Genomic DNA, 17,317 nt, shown 5'->3' on the forward strand with positions numbered 1-17,317 from the left:
TAGAACATCATCATTACAGTTTCCTAAGCCAAATCGTCAATCCAGTCATGATCATAGTCATACTCGTAGTCACAGTTCATCATAATTCATCACAGGGAGGGGGTTCTAGGTTCAGTCCTCAAATGCCACATTCCAGAGCCAGGTCTTTAGTAGTTTCCTGAACGTCAGAAGGGAGAGGGCAGATCTGACCTCTAGTGGGAGGGAGTTCCAAAGCCGGGGAGCCACCACCGAGAAGGCCCTGTCCCTCGTCCCCACCAACCGCAATTGCGAGGGTGGTGGGACCGAGAGCAGCCCCCCCCCCCCCGGAAGATCTTAATAGCCTTGATGGTTCATAGGGGAGAATCCGTTCGGACAGGTAAACTGGGCCAGAGTCATTTAGGGCTTTATAGGTCAAAACCAGCACTTTGAATTGTGCACGGAAGCTAATCGGCAGCCAGTGGAGCTGGCGTAACAGAGGGGTCGTATGGTCTCTGTACCCCGCTCCTGTTAGCAATCTGGCTGCCGCACGTTGGACTAATTGAAGCTTCCGGGCAGTCTTCAGAGGCAACCCCACGTAGAGAGAGACTGTACACGTACAATCTCCCAGGTGGGATTGCTGGTGGACATGAAATAAGGTTGCCTTGTTTGCAAAGGAGGCTGCTCCGAGGGTGTGCTTTCAGAAAGGTGCATCTCAGCAAATTCAGTTGTGATCTCTGGATTGTCTTTCCTTCTGCAGCCAGTAAAAAAGAAGAAAATCAAGCGTGAGATTAAGATCCTGGAGAACCTCCGAGGAGGACCCAACATCATTAGCCTTCTAGACATCGTCAAGGACCCGGTGGTAAGGAGCATGGCGCCAGCCTGCCTTCAACACTTCTTTCTGTGTGTATGGGGGAAGAGGATGATGGTGATGATGATGATAATAATAATAATAATTATTATTATTATTATTATTAACTTTATTTGTACCCCGCTAGCATCTCCCGGAGGACTCGATGCGGCTTACACAGGCCGAAGCCTCAACACAATATAGTAGAAAGTATAACATCACAACAACAAGGCAAATCAAACAATAAGCAAAATAACATAACACCACAATACTAAGCAAGTCAAGCAATAAGCAGAATAACAACAAAGACAGTACATCAGGACATTATTAAAAAACTGGTTCGGCCGGCGCACTGGGGTACAGGGTTAAAAGTGCTGAATGGCAGGAGGCACGTAGGGTTAAAAGTGCGATGTGCAGTGACCATTTGTTATGCTAAGGTGCTACTAGGGCTTGGGTGGGGATTCCTAGTCTGGGAAGGCACAACGGAACAGCCAAGTTTTTAGGTTCCTTCTGAAGACGGCTAGAGTGGGGGCCTGTCTGAGCTCTTTTGGGAGGGCGTTCCAAAGTCGGGGGGCCGCCACAGAGAAGGCCCTGTCACGTGTCCCCACCAAGCGCGCTTGCGACGTGGGTGGGATCACGAGCAGGGCCTCCCCAGATGACCGGAGCGAGCGTGTGGGTTCGTAGATGGTGATGCGGTCACGCAGGTAGGGTGGTCCCAAACCGTTCAGGGCTTTGTAGGTGAGCACCTGCACCTTGAATTGGGCTCGGAAAATAAATGGCAGCCAGTGGAGCTCCTTGAACAAGAGGGTTGACCTCTCTTGATAATGAGCTCCAGTTAGCATCCTGGCTGCTGCCCGCTGGACCAATTGTAGTTTCCGAGCCGTCTTCAAGGGCAGCCCCACGTAGAGCGCATTGCAGTAATCCATTCTAGAGGTGACCAAGGCGTGGACCACCCCGGCCAGATCCGCCTTCACGAGGTACGGTCGCAGTTGGCGCACGAGTCTCAGTTGCGCAAAGGCCCTCCCGGATACCGCCGACACCTGGGCCTCAAGTGTAAGCGAAGAATCCAGGAGGACACCCAAACTGCGGACCTGTGGCTTCAGGGGGAGTGTAACCCCGTCCAACACAGGTGACCACCCTATACCCCGATCTGGTTTGCGATCGACCAGGAGGACCTCTGTCTTATCGGGATTGATCTTCAGCTTGTTCTTCCTCATCCAGATCGACACAGCGGCCAGGCACTCGTCTAGGACCCGAGAAGCCTCCTTGGAGTTAGGTGGAAAAGAGTAGTAGAGTTGTGTGTCATCCGCGTAGAGATGGCACCCAACTCCAAAACTCCGGATGACCTCTCCCAGCGGTTTCATGTTGATGTTAAAAAGCATGGGCGACAGAATAGAGCCTTGCGGGACCCCACAGGTCAAAGGCCAGGGGTCAGAGCAGGCGTCTCCCAGCTTCACCATCTGAGTTCGTCCCTCCAGGAAGGACTGGAGCCACGACAGAACCGTGCCCCCAAGGCCCATCCCAGAGAGACGACCCAGAAGGATACCATGATCGATGGTATCGAAAGCCGCTGAGATGTCCAAGAGAACCAGCAGGGTCACACTCCCCCTGTCCAGCTCTCTGCGGAGGTCATCCACCAAGGCGACCAAGGCTGTCTCGGTGCCATGACCAGGCCTGAAACCAGACTGTGACTGATCTAGGTAGTTGGTATCGTCCAGGAAACCCTGAAGCTGAGAGGCGACCACCCTCTCCAGCACCTTACCCAAAAAGGGGAGGTTGGAGATCGGCCTGTAGTTATTCAGCACCGTGGAGTCAAGGGAAGCTTTTTTGATAAGTGGACGGACCACGGCCTGCTTCAAATTGGATGGAAAAATGCCTTGCTCCAGCGATGCGTTGACAATCAGTACAAACCAATCAAGCAACCCCCCTCTGGCTGATTTAATGAGCCAAGATGGGCATGGGTCTAGAGATGAGGTGGTCGCTCTCACAGCCCCAAGAATCTCCTCCACTGTTTCAGGGAGAACAAGCCTAAAAGAATCCCATAAAACTGGACAAGCAGGTGCCTCCGTCACCTCTTCTGGCACTGCGATGGAATTGGAGTCGAGCTCGAGGCGTATCTGGGCGACTTTATCTGCAAAATGGTGTGCGAAATCGCGACACCGAGCTGCGGGGTCGTCAGGGACCTCCTCCACCGCAGGTGGGTGGAGGAGTTCTCCCACGACCCGAAACAGCTCCGATGATCTATTTGCTGCAGATGCTATACGAGCGGTCGTGAATGACTTCCTGGCCACCCGTATGGCCACGGAGTATGCCTTAAGAGAGGCTCTAGCCCGTGTTCGATCAGATACATCTCGAGATTTCCTCCATTTGCGCTCTAGCCCCCTTCTCGTATGCTTCATCACAGCCAGCTCCTCGGTGAACCAAGGAGATGGCCTGTCACGACGCAACGAGATGGGGCGTTCGGGTGCGATCGTATCTAACGCCCTGGACATCTCCCCGTTATAGAGAGTTACCAAGGCGTCGATAGAATCGCCAGGCTCCAAGGCAGGAAGAACCCTAAGATTCCTCAGGAATCCGTCCGGATCCATCAGTCTCCTAGGGCGGACCATCTTAATTTGTCCTCCACCCCTGCGGAGGTTTAGGGTCGCAGTAAGTCTAAATGTGATCAGATGATGGTCAGACCATGACACTGGAAGGATGTTTTGATCTTCCACTCTGATCAATTCATCGTCCGCCACAAAGACAAGGTCGAGAGTGTGCCCAGCTTGATGCGTGGGGCCGGATATTATCTGTGACAGTCCTATGGCCGTCATGGTGGCCATAAAGTCCTGAGCTGCGCCAGATAAAGTGGTCTCGGCGTGGATGTTAAAGTCTCCCAGCACCACCAGGCGCTGGGAGACCAAGGCCGAATTAGAGACCACTTCCGCTAACTCAGACAGGGAAGCTGCCGGATCTCGGGGTGGGCGATACACCAGCAGGAACCCCACACTGTCACGGCTCCCCACCTTCAAGTGGACGCACTCAAACCCAGAAGCTTGCGGGACAACGCATCTGGTCACGGCGATGGATTGCCGGAAGACCACTGCGACCCCTCCTCCCCGCCCCCCTTGTCTGGCCTGTTGATGCACTCCAAAACCTGGAGGACACAGCTGGGAAAGGTTTACACCCCCCAGCTCGTCCAGCCAGGTCTCGGTAATGCATGCCAGATCCGCCCTCTCATCCAGGATCAAGTCCTGGATGGCCGCGGTCTTACCATTAACGGATCTGGCATTAATCAACAGGACCTTAAGACCAAGGGGGCTGCCAAGGAGCCTACCACTACCCACCTTTTCCAGGGTCGCAAAGACTCTGTTGCGCTTCTCCCTGGTATGTTTGTGATCCGCAAATCTCCTTCCCCACACGACTCGGATAGCACCCCCCTTCTCTGGAACCTTCCCCCCCCCCCCCCGCCCGACCAGAATCTAGTCAGCTCTCCGGGGAGGAAGTTGGGCTGGGAAATAATCTCCCTTGGGCATTTGGTATGGATGACTCTGATGTTGAGGTGGACAGAGAGGTATCAAGGGAGCTAAGTGGGCTGAATAAAGGGAGTGTTCTCGAGCGGAGATGTGTGACTGGCTGAGTGGAGACGACTGGGGCAGATGGGGTCTCAAAATTATACGAACCAGGAGGGGGGGCCGTAACTGGTGAGCTAGTTGTGGAGTTCGCCCGGGGGCCAGGTGGAGTATGGTGGGACAAAGCCCCAGGATCTAACAAGGGGCGAATGTGAGGATCTACAACTACCCTCCTAATAGTGATGCCCCATTTCTTTAGGCCAGGTTGTTTAGCCATTAGCTCACCAAGCCAAGTGCTGTCTTCTGATGAAATTTGAAGACGGGTGGAGTGGTCAGAGGATTGATAATCCCTCCACAACCACACTATGGCTTTTAGTCTTATATCCTGTGGTCTTTTACCTAGGATTTGGGCCAGGGAATTGCAGACTGCCCTCCTGGAGGTCCATCTGCCTCTGTTTATCATTAGATCGGCAATGTCCACTGCAAAACTGTCCGTGGAAAGATGTTGATTCCAATCATAAAGTGCAGTGGGCTGATCCATGTGGCCAGATGTTGTGTTATTGGCCGTTCTCTGAGTAGCCAACCCAAACCGCTGCCACTCCCAGATGTTTCCATTCCTATGTACGCCCGGAAGTTCTCCTTTTCCCTCAGATGTCTCATCTATAGTCCCTCCCTCCCTCCTTCCGCCTTAAGTTCCGAATGCTCTAAAGTGCTTTCCTCCCCCTTCCGGCACAAGTCCTTAGCTAAGTCTGCACAGAGAGAGTCTTCAGTCTTTGGAGGGTTAGATTGCACAGTGATTCCTGAGAAGGAGGCAAAGCCTCTAAGGAGATGGTCCATTTTCTCGTTCAAAAACCTGAGCTGGAACAACACATGGTTGAACGAGTCCCTCAGGAGGTCGTAAAAGTGCAAAATGTCATTTTTCGGATAAGGGTCCGCTGTAGCCATTCCTATGTCAAAAAATTCACTCTCTCACCACTAGCACCAGACACTCTTATCACTACTCGCTCACTCCTACTTACAACACAATCAGTCAATCCACAAACATTCCACAACTCCCATACTCTTCACATCCTCCCACATTTCTCTCAGCACACTAAAACCAAACTTATACACTCTCTCACACACACCGCTATCATCCACACCTTCCTATAATTCGCTACTATCACGGACAACTCATACGCTCTCCTAGGGCTTCTTCACTCACACCATCTCATGCAATCCTGTCCTCTCCTATCGATACTCCTAATTACTCCTCACACCTCCTGTTATTATCAGCAATTAAAAACATATAACATATAGCTAACTAAATAAAAATAGTACATATAACATTCAGCTAACTATAACTATAATTTAGTAACTAAAATAACAACTAAGCAAAGGGAAAGTAGGAGAAATAAAATAAAAGACAGATGAGAGAAAGAGTCAGATGGCGGCGGCAAAATCCTGCTTTCAGGCAGCCTGAGAAGTTTGCAGCTCCTTTCCGATGCAGGGTCTGATGAACGGCTTCCTGGGCTTCACCCTCCCGGATGGCAAGGGAGGGGGACGGCAGCAACACCAACACGGCCTGGCGCTTCTCCACCGCCCCTCTTGGTGGTCTGAGGGGCCCGGCAGCAGCTCCAGCGCGGCTTGGGGCTTCTCCGCGGCCCCTCCCGATGGAGTGAGGGGCCCGGCAGCCGCGGGTCGCTGAACTTCTTCCCTCCCGGATGGAGGGGAGGGGGCGGCAGCAGCTCCGGCGCGGCTTGAGGCTTCTCCGCGGCCCCTCCCGATGGACTGAGGGGCCGGGCAGCCGCGGATCGCCGGTCTTCCTCCCACCCGGATGGGGGGAGGGGGCGGCAGCTGCTCCGGAGCGGCTTGGGGCTTCTCCGCGGCCCCTCCTGATGGACTGAGGGGCCGGGTAGTCTGCGGTTCGCCGGTCTCCTTCCCTCCCAGATGGATGGGAGGGGGCAACAGCAGCTCTGGGCAGCTTGGCGCTTCTCCGGCCCCTGCAGGTGGTTTACGAGGCCGGATGGGCCGCGGCTTTTCTTTGCCCTCTCCCGGATGGCAATGGAGGGCGGCGCGGCCTAGTGCTCTTCCACAGGCCTTCCCGGTGGTCGGAGGCCTACTCCGCTAAACGGTGCCCACAGCAGAAATGGTAGGTTGGTCCGATGCCCTGCACAATCAGGGAGCTTTCTCATCAGAAATTGCAGCAGGAAAGAGGCTGGAGGCTGAGGATTCCAGCTGATTATGATTTGGACCCGCAGATGTTACTCGGGTCGCTATTGCTTCGTCGCCATCTTGGGAAAAAAAATTATTATTATTATTATTATTATATTTGTGCATGCCTCTCCTCACAGCCCGAGGCAGAGTAAGATATAATTAAAATGTCATCAGTACATCTTTGTACTGATGACATGGATGATGATAATGATATTTGTTTGCTCACATCTCAAGACAGGATACAATACGACGTCCGGTCAGCCTCACGTCGATACCGGGCAAGATTCTGGAAAAGATTGTTAAGGAAGTGGTCTGCAAACACTTAGAAACAAATGCAGTTATTGCTAATAGTCAACATGGATTTATCAAAAACAAGTCATGCCAGACTAATCTGATCTCTTTCTTCAATAGAGTTACAAGCTGGGTAGATGCGGGGAAGACAAAGGGTCACAGAAATACACACACAGTAGTCTCTCCGTTGGGGTGCCCTGGTGGTGCAGCGGATTAAACCACTGAGCTGCTGAACTCGCTGACCAAAATGTTGGCAGTTTGAATCTGAGGAAGTGGGGTGAGCTCCCGCTGTTAGCCTCAGCTTCTGCCAACCTAGCAGTTCGAAAACATGCAAATGTGAGTAGATCAATAGGTACTGCTCCAGCAGGATGGCAACGGTGCTCCATTCAGTCATGCTGGCCACATGACCTTGGAGGCGGCTCCCGTTGTTAGTCCCAGCTTCTGCCAAACTAGCAGTTCGAAAACTTGCCAGTGTGAGTACATCAATAGGTACCGCTTCTCTGGGAAGGTAACGGTGGTCATGCGGGTGGCCACACGATCTTGGAGAGGTCTACGGACAACGCTGGCTTTGGCTTAAAAATGGAGATGAGCACCACCCCACGGAGTAGGACACGACTAGTCTTAATGTCAAGGGGAAACCTTTACCTTTATTTTAGACTCTCAGTTAACCAGAATTCAAGCAACCAGAACTCTCAAGCAATGGTATACTGCTTTTATAATACTGTAAAATTTCTAATTTTGTCTTCATTGGACTGTATTGGTTTTTAATTCCCATATTTCAATACTAATATCGAGTCAACACAGAGTCTATGGTATAGTATGGGGTGTAGTATGTGTTAGGTCTATTTTGAATAGTAACTCTCAAGCAACCAGAAACTACATGTACCCAGCATCAACCAGTGCCAAGGTTTCTGGGGAGGCTTGTTGGAAAAAATAGGCCTTTAATTGCATCTTTTATGCTGACAGCTCATGTAGCTCTCAAATTTCTGCTCCTGAGAAGCCTGATGGGTCAAGGCTGGTATCCTTCCAGTGCCAAGTCAAACCAATAGCTTTCAATCAAAACCTTTGGGCTCTAGTTGACGTTTTCCAGACATGGGCAATGTTTCCCAAATATTGTTCTTCCAAATGTTTTGGGCTCCAGCTCCCAGAATTCATGACAGTGGGCCAAAGTGGCCTGGGCTTTGAGGAACGGAAGTTTCCTGCTTCTTGGCAGAATGGGGTTGGACTGGATGGCCCAAGAGGTCTCTTCCAACTCTAGGATTCAATGAAGTGCAAAAAAACTGGAGGATCAATGTTTTGGAACCCATTAGATTCTGATGGAGAGAAGGCAAAGGGACTCAGTGAGGATGCCTCGTGAACAAAACAGGAAGTTACATTTACCACACTTGTCCCCCACCCTTCTCACCCCAAAGGACACTCAGGGCGGCCTCACAGAGGCAAAATTCAATGCCATATACACATATAGTAAAGGTAAAGGTTGTCCCCTGACATTAAGTCCAGTCATGTCTGACTCTGGGTTGTGGTGCTCATCTCCATTTCTAAGCCAAAGAGCCAGTGTTGTCCGTAGACAACTCCAAGGTCACGTGGCCACCATGACTGCATGGAGTGCCGTTACCTTGCCGCCGGAGCGGTACCTATTGATCTACTCACATTTGCTTGTTTTCGAACTGCTAGGTTGGCAGAAGCTAGGGCTGACAGCAGAAGCTCACGCCACTCCCCGGAATCGAACCTGCGACCTTTTGGTCAACAAGTTCAGCAGCTCAGTACTTTAACCCACTGCGTCACCAGGGGCTCCATATATATGTATATATACATATTGGTAAATAAGCAACTGCATTAAATGTATTGTCGAAGGCTTTCATGGCCGGAATCACTGGGTTGTTGTAGAGGAAACAAACAAGGACATTTAATCTCCTCTCAACAAAAGATTGCCCCAGGCACTGCCAGACCATCAAATGCTCATCAAGGTGGTCAGTTGAAACATTCACACCTAGCTCTAGCAGACAAGAGTCCTTTGTCTCACCCTGGTCCTTCCACAGATATATAAACCCGATTTTTCCTAGTTCCAACAGACCTCACTACCTCTGAGGATGCTTGCCATAGATGCAGGCGAAACATCAAGAGAGAATGCCTCTAGAACACGGCCATATAGCCCAAAAAAACCCTACAACAACTGCATTAAAATCAACACAATTAAAAACGTTAAAACATCAGTTAAAATCACAAAATCCAAATCCTTGTATGTTGTGCCCATGAGAGACTGGGGTTGGACTAGATGGCCTTCGGGGACTCCCCTCCATATCAATGACTTCCTGGTTGTGAAATTAACCCTCTGCCCTTTCCTGTTTTCTCTCTCCTGTCCCGGAATGTGTGCCGCTGCTGTTGCCCTGCAGTCCCGGACACCCGCCCTGGTCTTTGAGCACGTCAACAACACAGATTTCAAGGTGAGCGGATGGCCGTTGGACTTGACTACAACCTTGAGAAGGAGCCGGGGGTGTGATACTCACCTGAGCCCTGGATTCCTCAGGTTTCCTCTTGCTTTAGTCGTTGCCTGAAGCGGTATAGTTCAGCATGCCCACGTATGTTCAAGTCTCACAGGTGGCTGGGCTATATAGAGGGGAAGGGCCTTAGAAAGACAGATTGCGGCCCAGATGCCATCTCAACCACTTTCTTTCCTTCTTTTCCATCCTTTCCTTAATGGCATTTCCATATTAAGGCTGGAGCTTGCTTTAGAATCCGCTCTGCACTGGGCTATGTGCAATACTGCCTTTTTGGGGCTGCATGGGCCATTGGAGACAGATAGGCAGCCCATTACTCATACTGCTTTTCTCTCATTCATCACTTGTTTTTCCTTCCTTCCTTCCTTCCTTCCTTCTCTCCTTTCTTTTTCCTTATCTCTTTGTCAAGAGCTAGAAAAGCAACTCTCTTGGTTGAGCGTGGCTTCAGCAGGAGGAGAGCTTTGCTCCCTGTGGCCTCAGAATTTGGGATTCCAGATCTTTGTAGTTCGACTGGAGTATTTATGGTCAAATGGCCTGGTACTCGGGTATTATTTACCATGAGGCTGGTGCCTGAGGTTTCATTTCTCTGGGTTTGTAGGTGTTTTCAAGCTCTTGTGGCGCCATTGATGCTATTTGTTGGGACTCAGCCTGTGCTTGAACCTGTGAATGTGTTTCAGTTTCCTAATGTTTCTGTGTCTGCTGTGGGTAATGAGGAGGGAAATCAGTCCCCTGTTGCTTCTGATGTGGGGGATGCTGGGACTGACTCTGAGGTGCAAGATGGAGACACTTTGGTCAATGAGTTTCATGCAGATACTGACAGAGAGGCTTTGGTGCAAAGGGCAGATTCTCATGAGAATGTTCTTGTCAGGCCTTGGGAGGAAGGTTTATTTTTTAAAATTTATTTACAGCTTTTTATATTCCACCCTTCTCACCCCGCAGGGGACTCAGGGCGGATTACAGTGTACACATATATGGCAAACATTCAATGCCAATTTTTGACATACAAACATATACGGACATACACAGAGGCTATTTAACTTTTTTCTGGCCGCCAGGAGAGCTGTCACTTTCATCGTCCATCTGCGATGCTGATGAAGCACTTCTGCATTCCCCACATGCTTCCCTGCTGGAATGCTTTGCTGGAGTCTTCTTTATGTTCTCATAAATCAGTTAATTTACTCCCTCCGTCTCTGAGCTCTCCAGATTCTAGTTTGGAAAACAGTCTGACACCTGCTAAAGTTAATGAGGAGTCAGATAAGCAGAGTCGGTGGCTGGAGATTAGCCAGAATCGACAAGAGGCCCAATAATAATAATAATAATAATAATCTTTATTTATATCCCACCACCATCTTCCCGATGGGGACTCAGAGCGGCTTATATGGGGCCAAGCCGGGACAACATATTACATCAAAATAAAACCAAAACATAAACAACAAGCAACATCATCAAAATTACACAAAAAAAACACATGAATACAATAACAAAATAACATTACAATAAACACAGTCGCAGTAACAATGGGCGGGCCACATGTACAGGATAATATGATTAAAAGACTCTAATGAGATAAAAATAGGAGCAGGTTATTTGCAGGGAGCTCATAAAAACACACAGGGTTGTGAAACTAACATTCCCATTTGGGGGGCATGTACTCCGGTGACAGAAGCGTTGAGGAGAGCAATAGTGTCATGCTGTGCACCTACTCGCCAAAGGCGCAGCAAAAGAGCCAGGTTTTAAGGTTCTTTTTGAACGTTTCTAGTGTAGGGGCTTTCCTGATCTCTTCAGGGGATGAGTTCCAGAGTCGGGGGGCTACAGAGGAGAAGGCTCTCTCCCTTGTGCCCACCAGACGAGCCTGTGAGATTGGCAGGGGCAAAAGGAGGGCCTCCCCCTTTACGTAGATCCGAAAGAATTCGTCTATTAAAGTCAAAAAACTGGGGGAAAATGAAACCAGTTTTTGGGATTTAAGTTTTGCCTGTAGAAAATTCTTGTCAGATCAGGCATTGTTTGGAAACCAAGTTCTTGTGCCATGGAAGTCTTGTTCAAGGGATCCTGTTTCGGTGGAGTCTTTTAGCCTTTTGGGTTGTATTTGCATCTTGCTTGATTCCTGTTTGGATTAATGCTGTCTTGGATTGCCTGTATTTCTTGTGTGGACATTGCTTTGGGTTACTACTGTTTATGGACTAATTCTGATTTTCTTACAAGCATTTATTTCTTCTGGCTATTTTCTAAGCTTTAATAAAGGAAGATTTGATTCTTCACTCTTTGTGTGGTGCGTTTTAAGTCAGAGGGCGTCTTCTGGACTGTAACACTATTATTGGATCAGTAGATCCCACTGTTGTCGTAGCTTTGCTATCCTGGTGAGACCCAGGAACATAGATCCTCCGCAGATATGAGGGTTGCTGTGCTGTCCTTTGTTTCTTCATTTAGGAGTGTATCTTACTTTTCATTCCCCTTCAATGCTTGTTTTGTACTTTGAAGACAGGATTGGTGTCGCTCATGCCTGGTGTGGCCTCACTAACTCCATCTTTTGTCCATGTATCTCCCTCTCCTTCCTTTCCCCCTTCTCTCAGCAATTGTACCAGACGCTCTCAGACTTCGACATCCGATTCTACATGTATGAAATCCTGAAGGTAAGTAGCCGATGGGGGAGTAGGGAGATGGGGAGGGGGGGGGATTTCATGCATTACCTGCTCCCACAATGTGGACCTTCTCTGGTTGTGAAAGCCAGGAAGGGTAGCAAGCAGGGCTCTTTTGTATACTTATTCCTTGGCTGTTTTCTGAGGTTTCAATAATGGCGCTGGCCTTCTTGCATCCCAGCTTGGGCCAGAAAGGCCTTCATGAGTGTTTATTTCTGGGCACAAGGCTTCCTTTCCCATTTGTTTAATGCTGTGGCCTTTCCTCCTCAGGCGCTGGACTATTGCCACAGCATGGGGGTCATGCACCGGGACGTCAAGCCACACAACGTGATGATCGACCATGAGCACCGGAAGGTGAGGCCGTTTCTGGACAAATACCTATTTACTCAACTTTTTTGGCTAAATGACCTCACCAAAATTAGATTTTGTATTAGATTCGCATCATGCGGTGATCTTAGAATTGGGCCAAAGCCAAAGGGGAAGCTGCTTCAGGAGCTCCTCTTTGAGGGACCTCGTCTTTAATTTAATGGCCACGGCTCAGTGCTGTGCAATCATTTACCCGGTCCTTGCTCAGGATCAATAATAATTGTTGCAATCCAGAGCAGGGAACGAGGCCCTAAGATAACTATCCACCACACTTGGCTGTGAAAAACAATCCTTTTTTATTGAAGAAAAATGGTTACAAAATGAAGGAAAAATGCAAGTCAAAAGCCACAGCAAAATCAGCAAACATGAATTTAAATGGACAAAGCAAAACCAAAAGCCTCACTGGGAAAATACTGGAACCTGTTAGCAATCCACTAACCGTACTTGATATCCTAGAAATCTTCCCAAACTATGGCCAGGGAACCGGGAGAACTGCCAAGGTCTTCATCAATTCTGAAACAATGCCTGAACTGAGACAGTCAGCCCGGCGTATTGCAATTAAAACTCAAGAATGGGTTCCGTGAACCGCCCTTCTGTTTTGAAGCCAATGTTTTTAATTCTTGAATTCGGGAGGATCAACGCAAACTGAGTGTTTTACTTCTGTCTTCCCAAATTTGGCCCCTTCTGTTGTCATTACAGTGAACAGGTGCAGAAGGGAGGGAGAGTTCAAGGTCTCCCTCTGAAACATTCTCAGGAACACTGGTACTTTCATTTTCCAAATCTACAGAAGTTCCTTCCTCACTAATTTCAGGAACATTGGCATTTTCCAAACCTACAGCAGTTTCTTCCTCACTAATTTCAGGAGCATTGACATCAAAAGGTACATTTCCATTAGCATCAGTAAATATACTTCATTAGCATCAGGAGGAACAAACAGAGAATCAGGTTCAAGTTCAAACTCAGGCTGAACCCCAACAATAATAAGATAAGAATAAGAATAATAAAACTTATACCCCACCACCATCTCCCCGAAGGGACTTGGGGCAGCTTACATGAGGCCAAGCCCATCAAATACAAATACAACAGTACATCAACAAAGCAAACAAGCAAATAAAACAATATAAAAATATAACTAAACATATAAGCAGTAACACACAAGAGATTTAAAACACTGTGGCAGGGCCAGATGTAATAGATTAAAATTTTAAAACACTGGGCGTGCACAGAGTAGGGTATGTCAAACATGGGGGTTTTAGAGAGTGATGTAGGGAGATCAATCCAACGGATAGATAAAGTGCTTCAGAGGACATATAGTAGAAAATTGGTCGGGTCAAGGGCTTGTTTCTAGGCCTGTTTGATCAAGAAAAAAATTGTTTCTAAAATCGATTTGTAATTGGGGTGTTTTTTTGTTTCGATATTTAAAATATTTACAAAACTTTCCAAAAAAATGTTTTGTTATTTACGAAATTTCGTAAATATTTACAAAACATTTTGTAAGTGTGAATGTTGCAGTAATGGTCACCTTGATTAGCATTGAATGGCTTTCATTTCTCCCACCCTGGACATTCCATAGATAAACTCCATTTGCCTAGTTTCCAACAGACCTCTGAGGATGCCTGCCATAGATGTGGGCAAAATGTCAGGAGAGAATGCTTCTGGAACATGGTCATACACTCATACAGCCCTGAAAACTCACAGCAAAAGAGCCTGGATGGATGCAGCCTTCAATTTGTGGCAATCAGATAGTATTGGTCTCATCTCAGGCGGGCCACGGAGGCAGAGCCGGCGCTGCAGGAATCCCCTCCCCGGCTCCTGCGCTCCGGCTCCGGCTCCTGCGCCCTCCTCCTCCTCCTCCTCCCAGCTGTGTTGCAGGAAGTGCCAGGAGGAGGAGGAGGAGGGCGCAGGAGCCGGAGCCGATTGGATGGCGCGCGGAGGCCGGTTGTAAGGGTGAGCGCGCGCGCGCCATCCAATCGGCTCCGGCTCCTGTGCCCTCCTCCTCCTCCTCCTCCTCCTCCTGGCACTTCCTGGCTGCAACACAGCTGGGAGGAGGAGGAGGAGGAGGAGGAGGGCGCAGGAGCCGGAGCCGATTGGATGGCGCGCGGAGGCCGGTTGTAAGGGTGAGCGCGCGCGGGCCGGGCGCCCAACAGGCAGGGGCGGTGCTTGGCTCACTGGGTGTGCGCTCGCGCCGCCCCTTCGTCCCGCCCGCCCCATTTACAAAACGGGCGAAAGCTCGTAAATACTGTGGGAGTTGCCGTTTCGATATTTAAAAACCCTTCCGGGTTTGAAAATATGTTTTGTTATCGTACCGTAAATGCAAAAATTAACGAATGTTTTACGAATTACGAAATTAACGAACGAAACCGCACAGGCCTACTTGTTTCCTTTATTCAGGGAAGGCACACTGGAACAGCCATGTTTTCAAGCTCCTCCTAAAGACTGCCAAAGTGGGGGCTTGACTCATATCTTTAGGAAGTGAGTTCCAGAGTCAGGGGGCCAGCATAGAGTCTGAAACGACTTGAAAGCACACAACAACAACAACAACAACAATCCTATCTCATCAGCCAAAAGCAGGCTCACACTTCCCATTGAAACAATAAGTTTATATTTGTCAAAATTCTTCTTCATTTTAATTATTGTATTGTTGTTGAGTGTTTTTTTTTTTGCACTACAAATAGGATATGTGCAGTGTGCATAGGAATTTATTCATGTTTCTTTTCAAATTACAATCCGGCCCTCCAACAGTTTGAGGGACTGTGACCTGGTCCTCTGTTTAAAAAGTTTGAGGACCCCTGCCTGATCAATATTAATAGTTTCCAGACCTATAGCCATTTTGGCAGCCCTTCTCTGGCCACTTTCCATTTTGTCCATACCTTTCCTGAATTGCTTTGCCCAGAACTGGGCACAGGGCTAGCATTCCAGGTCAGAAGGTCTACCCAAAGGAGAGGAGAATAGTACGGATCGAGACACCAGATCCAGACACTCAGGGCTGCCCTTTTCCTTCCAGCTTCGCCTGATCGACTGGGGCCTGGCGGAGTTCTACCATCCGGGGCAGGAGTACAACGTCCGGGTGGCTTCCCGGTACTTCAAGGGCCCAGAGCTCTTGGTGGACTATCAGGTACGTTTAGCAGCCAGATCGCAGCTGGGATGCTCTCTTGGGGAAGAAGACAAGGCCATGCTGGATGTGGACTAGGCCAGGCATGGACAAACTTGGGCCCTCCGGGTGTTTTGGACTTCAACTCCCACAATTCCTAATTTAAATAGAACCAACACAAGTCATAGAATCATAGAATCAAAGAGTTGGAAGAGACCCCATGGGCCATCCAGTCCAACCCCATTCTGCCAAGAAGCAGGAATATTGCATTCAAATCACCCCTGACAGATGGCCATCCAGCCCCTGTTTAAAAGCTTCCAAAGAAGGAGCCTCCACCACACTCCGAGGCAGAGAGTTCCACTGCTGAACGGCTCTCACAGTCAGGAAGTTCTTCCTCATGTTCAGATGGAATCTCCTCTCTTGTAGTTTGAAGCCATTGTTCCCTTGCATCCTAGTTTCCAGGGAAGCAGAAAGGAAGCTTGCTCCCTCCTCCTCCCTGTGACTTCCTCTCACATATTTATACATGGCCCTCATCATTTCTCCTCTCAGCCTTCTCTTCTTCAGTCTAAACATGCCCAGTTCCCTAAGCCGCTCCTCATAGGGCTTGTTCTCCAGACCCTTGATCATTTGAGTCGCCCTCCTCTGGACACATTCCAGCTTAGAGTCAACATCTCTCTTGAATTGTGGTGCCCAGAATTGGACACAATATTCCAGGTGTGGTCTAACCATAGCAGAAAGTAACTAAACAATCCATAAAAGTGAAAAAAGTGAACCAAATATACAAAATTAACATCCTTTAAAACAGTGGTTCTCAACCTGTGGCTCCCCAGATGTTTTGGCCTTCAACTCCCAGAAATCCTAACAGCTGGTAAACTGCCTAGGATTGCTGGGAGTTGCAGGCCAAAACACCTGGGAACCCACAGGTTGAGAACCAGAAATACATAGTATAAAACAATTAAAACATTACACTTGGCTTTTAATGGCTGTTAAAGGTGTGTTTATCCTTGTAATTTAGATCAAATTAGTTAAAATTGTATTTATGAGGTGATAGCCAATACATAGAATCCTAGAGTTGGAAGAGACCTCCTGGGCCATCATCCAGTCCAACCCCATTCTGCCAAGAAGCAGGAATATTGCATTCAAATCACCCCTGAGAGATGGCCATCCAGCCTCTGCTTAAAAACCTCCAAGGAAGGAGCCTCCACCACACTCCCTCCGGGGCAGAGAGTTCCACTGCTGAACGGCTCTCACAGTCAGGAAGTTCTTCCTCATGTTCAGATGGAATCTCCTCTCTTGTAGTTTGAAGCCATTGATCCGTTGCGTCCTAATCTCCAGGGCAGCAGAAAGGAAGCTTGCTCCCTCCTCCCTGTGACTTCCTCTCACATATTTATACATGGCTATCATATCTCCTCTCAGCCTTCTCTTCTTCAGGCGTGCCAGGCACTGAAAAATTAAGAATTAAAACTTACCCCATCCTTTTTCTTTTTAGTTTTGTAAATCTAGGAAGGCTCCCAAAGTCAGTTTCATATTCAGTGCAAGGAAGCAAAGCTGAAAGCAAAGCCAAAAAGGCTGCCTTAGTCTGCTGTGGACTCATCTTGTTGTGTTTCAAATAATAATAATAATAAGTATGGTTTAGTATGGGGTACATTATGAATCAGGCCTGTTTTTAATAGTCACTCTCAAGCAACCACTACATGTATCCAGCATCTACCAATCCCTTGATTGCCGTGGGTTGACTTGAAGTCTGCCATATTATTATATTCATCTTTTGATTGAGGTTTAAAATGGCTCACAATGTGAAAAAGCTAATGCAATAAAAAATCTGCAGCGTATCGATATTAAAGTAGAATTAAACATAAAAATTAGCTAAAATCACTTCAAAT

General features: G+C 48.5%; 1 protein-coding gene across 1 annotated transcript in view; it reads left to right on the plus strand.

The window, feature by feature from the left end:
• Window positions 1-17,317, plus strand: part of LOC132775180 (casein kinase II subunit alpha-like) — a 63,950-nt gene that overhangs the window by 31,799 nt on the left and 14,834 nt on the right. The window contains exons 5-9 of the mRNA XM_060776019.2: window positions 716-817; window positions 9,237-9,287; window positions 11,912-11,971; window positions 12,248-12,331; window positions 15,348-15,458. Coding sequence (XP_060632002.1) covers window positions 716-817; window positions 9,237-9,287; window positions 11,912-11,971; window positions 12,248-12,331; window positions 15,348-15,458 — 408 coding nt within the window. The remainder of the gene's footprint in view (window positions 1-715; window positions 818-9,236; window positions 9,288-11,911; window positions 11,972-12,247; window positions 12,332-15,347; window positions 15,459-17,317) is intronic.

This window comes from Anolis sagrei, chromosome 4, assembly GCF_037176765.1.
Source record: "Anolis sagrei isolate rAnoSag1 chromosome 4, rAnoSag1.mat, whole genome shotgun sequence".
Classification (NCBI taxonomy): domain Eukaryota; kingdom Metazoa; phylum Chordata; class Lepidosauria; order Squamata; family Dactyloidae; genus Anolis; species Anolis sagrei.